The sequence below is a fragment of the Phaethon lepturus genome, unplaced genomic scaffold (genome assembly GCF_000687285.1).
Source record: "Phaethon lepturus isolate BGI_N335 unplaced genomic scaffold, ASM68728v1 scaffold4268, whole genome shotgun sequence".
In the NCBI taxonomy this organism is placed as follows: Eukaryota; Metazoa; Chordata; class Aves; order Phaethontiformes; family Phaethontidae; genus Phaethon; species Phaethon lepturus.
In genome coordinates, this window is record NW_010555358.1 from 1 (window position 1) to 12,416 (window position 12,416).

At 42.5% G+C, this 12,416-nt stretch overlaps 1 protein-coding gene across 1 annotated transcript; it reads right to left on the minus strand.

Moving 5' to 3' along the window:
• Positions 1 to 4,872: 4,872 nt before the first annotated feature.
• LOC104615897 (granulocyte-macrophage colony-stimulating factor receptor subunit alpha-like) lies at positions 4,873 to 11,964 on the minus strand (the record flags this gene model as incomplete). Its single annotated transcript, XM_010292120.1, is given in 6 exon segments — positions 4,873 to 5,012; positions 6,436 to 6,611; positions 6,704 to 6,833; positions 8,471 to 8,594; positions 11,570 to 11,703; positions 11,880 to 11,964. Coding segments are annotated over 6 exon segments (789 nt in total), but the record flags the coding sequence as incomplete, so codon positions are not given.
• Positions 11,965 to 12,416: the final 452 nt, after the last annotated feature.

The following is a 12,416-nucleotide window of genomic DNA, read 5'->3' on the forward strand; positions in this document are numbered from 1 at the left end:
GGTTTCTACAGTATGTCGGCCAGAAAAGGAAAGTGAAAGCAAGCGTACCCCCTTGATGAGCAAGACTGGCAGCCTGGTAACAACAGACAAGGAGAAGGCTGAGGTACTGAAGGACTTCTTTGCCTCAGGCTTCACTGGCAGTCTCTCTTCCCACATCTCTCAAGGGGATGGACTGCAAGATGGGGACTGGAGGAGCAAAGTCCCTCTGACTGTAAGAGAAGATAGATTTGAGACCACCTGAGGAACCTGAACATACACAAGTCTATGGGACCTGATGAGATGCAACCCAGAGTGCTGAGGGAATTGTCTGATGCAGTGTAAGAGAAGATCCAGGTTTGAGACCACCTGAGGAAACTGAACATGCACAAGTCTATGGGACCTGACGAGATGCATCCCAGAGTCCTGAGGGAACTAGCTGATGTTGTTTCCAAGCCGCTCTCCATGATATTTGAAAAGTCCTGGCAGTCAGGTGAAGTCCCTGGAGACTGGGAAAAAGGAAACATTGCACTGATTTTTAAAAAAGGTAGAAAGGAGGGAACTACAAACCCATCAGCCTCACCTCTGTGCCTGGGGAGATCATGGAACAGATCCTCCTAGAAGCTATGCTAAGGCACGTAGAGACCAGGGACGTGATTTGCGACAGCCAGCATGGCTTCACTAAGGGTAAGTCCTGCCTGACCAATGTAGTGGCCTTCCAGGATGAAGTGACCACATCAGTGGACAAAGGAAGATCTACAGTTGACATGTATCTGGACTTCTGCAAGGCCTTTGACAGGGCCCCCCTTCTCTCCAAACTCATGAGATATAGATTTGATGCGTGGACTGTTTGGCGGATGAGGAATTGGCTGGATGATTGCATAGAGAGGGTACTGGTCAATGGCTCAATGTCCAGATGGAGATCAGTGATGAGTGGTGTCCATCAGGGTTCCATATTGGGACCAGTACTCTTAATATCTTCATCAGTGACATAGTGGGATCGAATGCACCCTCAGCAAGTTTGCAGATGACAACACAAAGCTGAGTGGTGCATTTGACATACCTGAGGGATGGGATGCCATCCAGAAGGACCTGGATAAGCTCAAGGAATGGGGCCATGTGAACCTAATGAGGTTCAACAATGCCAAGTGCAGTGTCCTGCACCTCGGTCAGGGCGGTTGGGGGCAGCCCCCAGTATCAATACAGGCTGGGGGATGAAGGGATCGAGAGCAGCCCTGCTGGGAAGTACTTGGGGGTACTGGTGGATGACAACCTGGACATCAGTCAGCAATGTACACTTGCAGCCCAGAAGGCCAACCGTATCCTGGGCTGCATCCAAAGCAGCATGGCCAGCAGGTCAAGGGAGGTGATTCTGCCCCTCTACTACACTCTGGTGAGATCCCACCTGGAGTCCTGCGTCCAGCTCTGGAGCCCTCAGCACAGGAAAGATGCGGACCTGTTGGAGAGGGTCCAGAGGAGGCCACCAAAATGATCAGAGGGATGGAACACCTCTTCTGTGAAGAAAGGCTGAGAGCGTTGGGGTTGTTGAGCTTGGAGAAGACAAGGCTTCAGGGAGACTTTATTGCATTTTCCAGTACTTCAAGGGGGCTTCTAAGAAAGGTGGGGACAGACTTTTTAGCAGGGCCTGTAGTGGTAGGACAAGGGGTAATGGTTTTAAACTAAAAAGAAGGTTATGTTGGGCAACCACCCAGGTTGCTCAGAGAGGTGGTAGATGCCCCATCCCTAGCAACACTGAAGGTCAGGTTGGACAGGGCTCTGAGCAACCTGATCTAGTTGCAGATGTCCCTCCTCATTGCCGGGGAGTTGGACTAGATGACCTATAAAGGTCCCTTCCAACCCAAAGATTCTATGATTCTATCATAATACAGTGACCACATACAACTAATGGCTGCAGACGATATCATCTCCACTCGCCTGCCAGAGTTACGTATTTTTAAATTATTTTGCCTTCTGTATTACTCCATTTTAAAACAAAATGAAATTAATCCAAACTTGTTTTATCAAATAACTGCATGAATACTCATGTGGCACCTGAACATGAGTTTTTGCAAGGCATGCTGCCATACAGGACAGCTTCTAGAATCTATAAACAAGCTAGCTTAAGCACAGGGATCTAGGAGAAAGTGCAACAATATAATCTCCCTTTTTCTGTGTTTATAGTAAAATAAGATAAGAGAAATGAAAACAATGAGGTCATGGAAGACTTCAGAAAGTGGTGTTCCAGAAGGATAACTGGTCTTTTGCAAATTTTGGCAGAGAGATGTATTAAAGGGCACTGTGTTTAAAAAATGAAGGAGAAAATGTGCGTGATAGTTAAAAGACATTCCCCCCTGCAGAGGGTGGTGACACTAATCTACTGGCCTGACCTGATGCATGTCTGTTGTTTGCCAGGGGCCAAGATCCAGGATGCTGCAGAAGGACTGCCAAACTTGTCTCGCCATTGAACTATTACACCTTCCTGCTCTTCTGTGTGGACACCAATGATATGGCCAGGGGTAACCTGGATGGTTTAAAGGGTGACTGCAGAACTCAGGGGGGGATGGTGTCTCCTCAGTCCTTCTTGTGAGAGAGAAAGGCTTGAGCAGAATAGAATCCATCCAGCAGGTCAACACCTGTGTGAGTGGCTGGTGTAAGGTAGGCCACAGGTAAGGCTTTGGCTTCTATGACCTTGGGACCCTTTTTGAGAAATGGGGACTATTGGGAAGGCAAGGGATGCATCTCACCTTGCAAACAGACTAACCTGGTCCTTGTGCTCTGTGTAGAGTGACCTGAATGCTGACCTGAAGTTCAGTCTTGGGACAAACGATGAAACGGTAAGAGAGCTTGTGAGCAGGCATCAGAGGACCGACCAACACAGGTGACAATGTAATAGGTGTTTGTTCCAGATCTCCTCATCAAGAAAAGGAAGCAGATGAGACCCTCTTCAGGCAGCTTGAGAAAGCCTCACAGCCACAGGACTTGGTACTCAAGGGAAATTGCCCTGGAGGGTTGATCTACAAGGACAGCCTCCTCAGAGCACAAGAATGGTCCATTCTGGTGTGCAGAAATCGAGCAAGTGTGCCAGGTGAGCACGGCAGGACATGAAGCTTGAGTCTGAGCTCAGAGACAGAAAGGAAGCATGCAGAAAGTAGAAGGAGGGGTTTGGGAAGAATACAAAAACATCATCTGCACATGCAGGAATGGAGTCAGGAAAGCCAAAGCTCAGCTGGAGTTGAGGCTAGTGAGGGAGGTGAACACAAGAAAGGTTTTTATGAGTGCACTGGCAAAAGGGAGGTTAAGGAGAATGTGGCTTGTTTCTCACTGAGTTAGGGGAGCTTAGTGACAAAGGGCATGGGAAAAGCTGAGGTATTTGGTGCTTTTTTAGCTCAGTTTTCACTGGTAAGATTTCCCTTCAGGTTTCCCACATATCCTGATCTATAAAAACTTAAAACATTGCTGAAGAGGAATCCAAGATGCTCAGCAAACTCATTTTATCAGTGTCAGACATGAAAAAATGTGATTGCAATTATGTTACTCATGGTGTTATTCTTTTTTTGTTTGCTCCCAATGCAAGTAATATCCAATTGTGAAATGAAAGTTTAAAGGCTAATTGTAATACAATATATGTTGTTCATAGTGTATTAATAAAACCATACAAGTTTACACCTGGCAGTGGTAAAGCAATACATTTTGCAGTACAGTAATTGCTGGACCTTGATGTAATTAGTAAAATTAAACCCGCTGAAGTTATTTTAAAAAATGATAGGCAGCTCAGACTATATGTGAATTGAATAATTTTTATAAACGAAATATTAGGCATATTAAAAGACTTTAAGAAGTTTGTATTGCTTTACTGTAATGCAATTTCATTCCAATATCACACAGAATTTTCTATAAGCTTTCTTTGCTGCAATGGCCAAGGGATTTGGAGAAGTAGTGCAGTTTTGTAGCAGTTAGTTAGGCTTACAAGAAAACTTGTCTATGAAATAGCAAGCCCGATCCAGACTAAGAAGTTCCAAATAACAGAAATTTAGGGAATGCCTTCAATCAGCCACTAAGTGGCCAAATGTGGTTGTATTACAGGCAGGTTTTTCCTTTGTAGTCACTCTGTGCCATTCTATGGTCATTTGACGCAATTCTTCCACAGTTACTGTAAGTTTAGGTCTGCTCTTGCAGTGGAACTCAGCAATCTCACTCCTTCCCTATTGCTGCAAAAAGACTTGTAAAGCCAAGGTCTGAATTTGACTTTCAGTAGCTTAAATATTTCCTTCAGTAACCTGTGCTTATTCACACCACCTTTCTGCTCTCTCTCACATTTATTTTTCTTTTTATTTAATATTATACAGCTTCAACTCTTGGACCAACAGTTGTGTTGCTTAGATATCCAGATATCTGGGTAAGCTATTTACATTTCATATATATTGATATTTCATTCACCATCATCTCCTCACACTTGTTAAATGTGGATGCGCATTTCTCTGTATGGTGTTTACAGCTGAGCTCTGCCCTTTCACAAAGATGCAGTCGCCACTGGAAAGACTCCAATCCAGAACAGCTCTTAGTGAAAGAAGTGCCTTTTCTGGGTTTTGTCACAGCCAAGGCTGTGATATGTTCAAGTCTTGATTAACAATGTTTCTCTTAGTTCCACACAGTCATAGTCACAGTCAACCAGTGTATCTATCTATCTCCAGCAACATCTCACACAGGAACAGGGATAAAAAAATGGGTCAGTATGGCATAACAGGGTGCCTGAAAGGCACAACCACAAAGGAATATGGTGCTATGTATGAGGAAGGCTACACCATACAGAAGAGACTGATTTTCTTTCTATCCTTGTGTATTGGTGAATGCAAACATATGTATTAATGTTAAATGTAAATGAAGACTTCCTTTTACCTTATACTTTATGTTGATTTCATATTTAAAACAGTTGTCTTTGTTAGAATGACTTATTTGGGGTCGTTGCCATTGAATTCTGCAATCATTTTTAATTTCATCACAGTTGACAGAGATTTTTGATGGAGGCATCAGCTTTTCTGAAATGATATAACCAAGATTTCAATTAATTAAAATCACTTGATCTCTTTTTGCTTTTGATAAAAGAGAGTGCAATTGCAAATAACACCTCTATGAAGAAAGATACTAATTTGTATCTATTTTTCTTAGGAACTCTGTTAGAAATAATTAAAAATGCAAAGTTCATTAAATCCTGTCCCCAGGATCAGAAAAAACAGGGACTAAGCTAGGGAGCATGACTTAGGAGCATGCAAAGATACATATCCCCTCCATTTACTTTTCTAGATGAATAAGGTAGAGTCCTGTCTTCTTGTTATGAGGATGTTTTTTACTAGAGGATGTTTTTAAGCTGATGATGTTTTTAAGCTGCTGATGTTATGAGGATGTTTTTAAGCTGATGCTAACCCAAATGTAAGAAATCCCAAGGTCATTTTTTTATTTCAAGCCTCCTCACACGATGCTTCTGTAACATGAAGGTGTTGCTTGCTTGATGTTATGAACTATGCAGTTTATTCCCCCCTTCCAAAAAATTAGCCATGCAAATTTAAGTTTTATGACACTTCAGTTTTAAGAATCTAGCCAACCTCTTCACATATCTCACCTAAATTCACAGATGTGAGCAAAAATATGAGGACCTTTATATTTTGATCATCACCAAGGACTTGATTATTGTAACAGCGAAAGACAGCTGCTCATGACAGAAAGGGTGATAAAAGGCTGATAGAGGAAACCTTAGTTTCAGCTAGACTGCTACTTTACATCAATATTTAGAGGCGGGCCTAGCTTACTTGTGATGGGCTATTTGGTCAAAGAACAGTCTTGTTTCATTTGCCTTGTGTGATATTACAGCTCAGTTCCTTTCCCTCATAAAATGAAGCCTTGTTTGTCCATTTTTTTGGAGGCAATACCAAAAACAGTGGGACTTTGCCAAAAAGGCTTTGCCACAGTAAAAGTAATTTCACAGGATGCTTCCAAGTAGAGTACCACATGTGAAAGAGCATATGAAAACCTGGGGTGTTTTGTACACGTATTAGTTTATTTATGATCTCTGTGTATGCCATCCCCACTGGAAATAAGAAGGAGAAATCAGTGCTCAGATAAATTTCTCCCAAAAAGTCTCCACTGTTGAATTGTCTTTGGCCATCATTGAAAGGACAGCAGGGGGAAGTACAGTGTCTTAAGTCCAGTGGACCTTGCTGGAGAAAGATCTAAAAACAGTAAAGGTAGATTGCTAAAGAATCTGAGGCAGGCTGCAGCTGTGGAGCTTTCCTGATAATTTCCCTCATTGCTCTTTTGCTTGGGGAATAGGTTTTCTTGAAGGGGCCACAATCTTTTACTTTCAACTCTAGGTGAGAATGGATACTTGATTCCTTCTCAGGGATAAATGTTCTACCACCGTCATACAATAATGAAAATAAAGCAGAAAGAAATTATTTTACTTACCAATTTTATACAGTTCAATGTACTCATCATAGAACTGGATCAGGGAGTCTTTGCTGGACCCATTCACCAGGAAGTAAGCTTTTTCAGTTCCTATCCTCACATTTTGGAATCTACATCCCATGTTTCTGCCATTTTCATCTTTAATGTAAAGCTCACATTCCATCTTGTCGTCATCTCTGTATATAGAAAGGTATTTTAGTTAAATATGGGCAGTGTGATGTGTTGAATGAGAATTCAGACTTCCCTAGACTCAAGCAGACCTACTTACCTTGAGTTCTGCCAGTAGAGAAAATACTGTGTATCTCCTGGAGCATCCCTGCCTGCCTGCCAAGTGCAGTTCATGAGGGAAACGTTATAAAGCACACAGGAGAAGTTTTCAATGGCCGACCCATCCATGCCTGCAAACACAGGAATATCTGTGATGGGGAAAACTTGTGTGACGGCTCCAAGCTGAAGGATCTTGGCATACGCTTAGGTGTGTTAGACACCTGCAACTCTACTTTATTGTTGCTTGGGCTAGGAATGCTGACTTGCTTCATTTTAGGTGGTAACACTGGAAGACAGATGTGGACTGACAGTGAAGAATCTGTCATGGATAAATCCTCCAAAGATATGATTATAGCTGCATCTGATAGAATAAGTCTCAGGGGAGCCTACACTGTGCTACTACAGGCTGACACTTAAAGTGGCTACGCCTGTGCTTTGAATTGTTCCTGTTCAAAAGGAGACTCTGGTGCCACAATGCCACAAATGGAAACATTTGCCTGTCATCCTTCAGTACCCTGCTGTAACATTTCTACATGAAAAATGTTCTTCAGCATCTGTCAAATGAACAAAGAGCATGAGGATCTTCCCTGTGGACTCCAGAGAGTGAGAGAAACCCAAGTGCAGTTTGTCAAAACTTCAGGGAGGTGTAGATGCAAACTTGTGAGGTGGTTGCGCTCCGCAGTGATACCTTCTTCCGCCTGGGATTAACATGAGCAATCTTCTCCTGATCACAAACATATCAATTTACAACTTAACCCTCACCCCCAGTGTTGGGATTACCCTGCAAAGGTTTGACCTTGAGGAGAAGGAACTGTTGCTTTAAAGACGGTAAACAACCAAGGAGGAAGTGGAGAAGAGCATGACATTCTCGTGACCAGCAAAAGGGGAGGTACTGGAGCAGAAGAAGGAAGGAAAATGGTTAGAGAAGAGCGCATGGACACCTGCAGGCAGCCAATCCTGACTGTGTGAGAAGCGCATGGACTGTGTGTGGTAACCAATCAGGACGCATTTTGTGGCGCGTGAGAGAGCTGTAACTGTATAAAAAGCAAGTGCTTATAGCAATAAAGGTCTTTGGCTTGAATCCCCGCCAGAGTCTGTGCCTTAAAAGACCCCAGAAAAACCAAATAATGAAACTAAACATAGCTTTTAAAAGGAAGGATTACTTATCCATCCTTTTATAAGTAATCAGCAAATACTTTGAGCTTGATGAGGCAGAAAGTAGTGCCGTTTTGTATATGTCAACTCCATGCTGCTTAAACGAACAGATATTGTACCTCATTCTCTTAACAGTCTCATATATCACCCCTCTCATACAAAGAGGAGTAAATTCTGTCAGGCCTTTCATTATTGTGGATGGGACACTGCACAGTGTTGGGCAATACACCATGAGTTACACCGTGACAAAATTCAAGATGTCACAGATTTCTCAAGGAAGAATTTCAAAACTACAGCCACAAACTTCTTTCACTTGGATTTTTAATAACATTTTAAAGATATTCAAATGCAGTCACTAAAATATTAGCACAAACAATTAAAAGATGATTGGCAATTTAAAAAATGGCACCAAGCAACGTTGCAACTGAGGACTGAAAAATTGCTGAGCTAGTTGTAGGAAACTCCTTTTCACAGAAACATTGTCATAAGGCTGTGAACAAGATTCTGTTCATCCTACAGGAAATAAATAAATTAGAGAACTAAAGGTTTCAGTTTTCTCTTTACCCCAGGCCATTGGAAGTAGGCAAATCCCTCTGAAAGTCTAGAGTATTACCTTGAGGAATATATCTGCATATGTTTGAATATGTGCCATTCATGTTCACTGCTAAAGCAGAAAATCTTACTCCATTGTGCAGAGGAGGTGCTATATTTCCAAACATGCACTTCATATGCTCTGCCTGAAAAATGTCATGCAGAAGGTTTACTTTTTAGTTTTTCATCTATTGGTTTCCACAGTGCTACTCCCTGTAGAAAGGGCTTAAGCTTGTGCTTGATTTGTAACAGTGGGACAACTAAAACAGTGAAGTAGGTACTGATGTCTTCCCATCCTCAAGAACCCTCTTCCCAGAAGTTCTGGGTAATAAACCTTTACTAGTGCAAGGTGAAGAGTTCAGTGCTTCCCTCTAGAAAAGTTCATGGCAGGGTTAGGAATAGCAGTTCCTCCCCTCCTTCTACCCATACTCCACAACAGTCCACCAAATCAGTTGAATGTCCTCAAAATAGAGCACATGTGCTTTCATAAGAGTCAACAGATGGCTGTAATGTGTTTTACACTCCTTTGGAAGACAAAGGGAGATAGATACCCCACAAATGACTACCTGGGCAAGGAGTGGACTTGAGGTTCATCTCCACTAATACTAGTTTTCTGAAAACTAGCACCTAATTTGGGCAAGACATATAGGTGCCTTGTCTATGAAGTGGTGAAGGACTACACAGTCAGTGGCATATAAAATGCATGGGATACACTGCCTTCAAGCAGGGGCTGTACCTCTCTAGTAACTCCTGTCAGAGTTGAGAGGATTATAATTTCCATGTTTAGATAGTTGAAATGGGGGTGACGTGAATCTACTCAAATCTGTGATTACTGATACAGGAGATATAACTGCATGGAATATCAGAGGACTTACCAAATGTCAGAATTTTCTAGAAACTCCCTATGGAAACGTTAGTGTTTACCATAGATGCGGTATATATCTTGCTTGACACAGAAGTGTAGCGTAAAATACTCCCTCTTTATTAATGCAAAATAGACTGTCAAAAACAATACCTTCTTGTTACAGTTCCTGTTCCTGAAACAAGTTTATTTTGGAGATTACCTACCCAATCAGATACACAAGAAATATTGGCCAAATGGACTGAGACAGCTTTGGGCTCTAGAGGAAGAGAATTTAGCTAAGGCAGGAGTAATACATGTACAGGGAAAACAATAATCCCTGTAGAACAACTTCATGACTTGCGTTGAAGTATCTGCAGCTTGTAGAGGCCAGTGAAAGAGAAAACTATTTTGCTTAACAAACACAGTATTTGCAAAATAGGAAATGCTTAGCTGGCTGTCTTCTCTGCATAAGCACTGAAAACAGAATAGTCTCCTGTCTGCTATTAAAGATTTGGATCTGAACTGGAGCTGGATTTGGCAAGGAATGTGAAAAATAATAATAAAGGCTTGTACAGGTAGAATCAAGAAAGATTAAAGAAAGCGTACTGCCACTGATAAGTAAGACAGGAGAACTAGTGACAACTGACACAGAGAGGGCTGAGATGATACTCAACAAATTTTTCCCCAGTGTTCACTGGCAATCACTCTTCCTACATCTCTTTAGTCCCTGAATCTCAGGGCAGGGACCGGGGGAACTAAGTTTCTCCCATCATAAGAGATAATCAGGTTTAAGACTATCTGAAGAACTTGAGCATACATAAGTCCATGGGACCCAATTAGATGCTGCATAGGGTCCTGAGGGAATTGGCTGATGTAGCTTCCAAGCCACTCTCCATCATATTTAAAAAGTCATGGCAGTCAGATGAAGTCCACAGTGACTGCAGAAAAGTGAATATCACACCCATTTTTAAGAAGAGTCATAAGGAGGATCCTGAGAGCTACTGGCCAGTCAGCCTCCCCTCCATGCCTGGTAAAGTCATGCAACAGATCCCCCCTGGAAGATATGTTGGAGCATATAGAAGACAGGTACGTGATTAGAGACAGCCAACATGGTGTCACCAAGGACAAATCGTGTCTGAGTCATCTAGTGCTCCTCTGCAACAGAGGGGCTGCATCAGTCGATAAGGGAAAAGCAACGGAAGTCATCTACCTGGATTTCTGTAAGACCTTTGTCATGGTCCCCCACAACATTCTTTCCTCTAAAATGGAGACATATGAGTTTGACAGATGGACTGTTAGATGATAAGAAAATGGCTGGATGGCTGCATCCAAAGTGTTACAGTATCAATGGCTCAATGTCCAAGTGGAACCAGTAACGAGTCATCAGCAAGTTGAGGGAGGTGATTCTGCCCCTCTAATCCACTCTGGTGAGACCCTACCTGCAGTACTGTGTCCAGCTCTGGAGCCCTCAGCACAGGAAAGACATGGACCTGTTAGAGCAGGTCCAGAGGAAACCACCAAAATAATCAGAGGGATGGCACACCTCTCCTGTGAGGACAGCCTGAGACAGTTGGGGTTATTCAGCTTGGAGAAGAGCAGGCTCTGAGGAGACCTTATTGCAGCCTTTCAATATATAAAGGGGGCTTATAAAAAAGACATAGAGAGACTTTTTACCAAGGCCTGTAGTGACAGGACAAGGGGTAATGTTTTTAAACTGAAAGAGGGTAGATTTATATTGCACATAAGGAAGAAATTTTTTACAATGACAGTGGTGGGATGCTGGAATAGGTTGCCCAAAGAAGTTGTGCATGCCCTGTCATTGGAAGTGTTCAAGGTCAGGTTGGATGGGTCTTTGAGCAGCCTGATCTAGTGAAAGGTGTTCCTGCTCATGGCAAGGGGGTTGAACTAGATGATCTTTAAATGTTCCCTTCCAACCCAAACCATCCTATGATTGTATGAACCTAGTTGGCCCTCAGGAGCCACTCCAGAAATACTGTGTCTTCACAGGCTTCTGTGTCACAACAGTTAGCCCTGAGCAAGCACATCACTGCATCACCGATGTCCCTGAATGCTTATGTCTTGTTTTTAGGTAAGTCAGTAAGGACCCATGTATCTAATTCAGTCTGTCTTTTGTACTTAAAAATTCTCAACTGCATAGCATGAGATGCCTCTCACCAAAATTCCCCTGAAACCAGGAAACAGTTACTTAAGGGTATAAAAGAAAAAGAAGAAAGTGTAATGATGTATCTTCGTTAAAACTTTACATAGCAAATTTACCATTATAGTCTCAGTAAAATCTCCTGCAGTCACTGAACACCAGTGCTCAGTAGCATTCATGCTGCTCATCCAACTCAGTTCCATTTTCCACTGATTCAGCACCAAAGTTCTAACAGGTCAGTCTGGCACCTCCGCTGCAAGTGTTACATAATAGGATCAGTAAGGTGCAGGACTGATTCCCAGACTTTTGGGTATAGAGCTTACCACCTAACACATCTAAGACAGAAGGCAACTTAAGCACAACTACCCATAATGAGAAGCACGTTACACTCCACCTCAGAGGACTGCCCCATGGAAGTGTTCTACTCACAGTCTGCGCAGTGCCAGCCAACACACAACGGAGTGATCAGCAGCATCCACTGGGCCGTGAAGATCCGTGCAAGAGGAGCAACCATCTCCTCCTGCTTGGAGACAGAGAACAGTGAAACTTGCTCAAGGTGAAAGATGCTAGCGTGAACCACTCTCCTCTGAATTTGTCTAGTCTGACCTGCTTCTACATCATCTGAACTCCTCTCAGTTCTGGTGGGCAGAAAGACTAGACAGACTTCTCAAGCAGCCAGAGAAATGTTCAAATAAATAGTAGGAAAGTTAAAGAAGTTGTCCTTTTCTGTAACAAAACAATTTGTGTGATGATTCATAAAGCTGGTGATCTTGAGAGCACTGTATAAATGCTACATACATATATTCGATGATCGCTCTCTTAAGGTCTAAAGATTATTTATCTGCTATATACAAAGGTTAGGATGAATAGATGTCAACCAGGTCAGTAAACAGCTGCAAACAGGAAATACCAAAATGAGTCACAGCAATATCAATCAGCTTGTTACCCAATGGTGAATATGGTGAG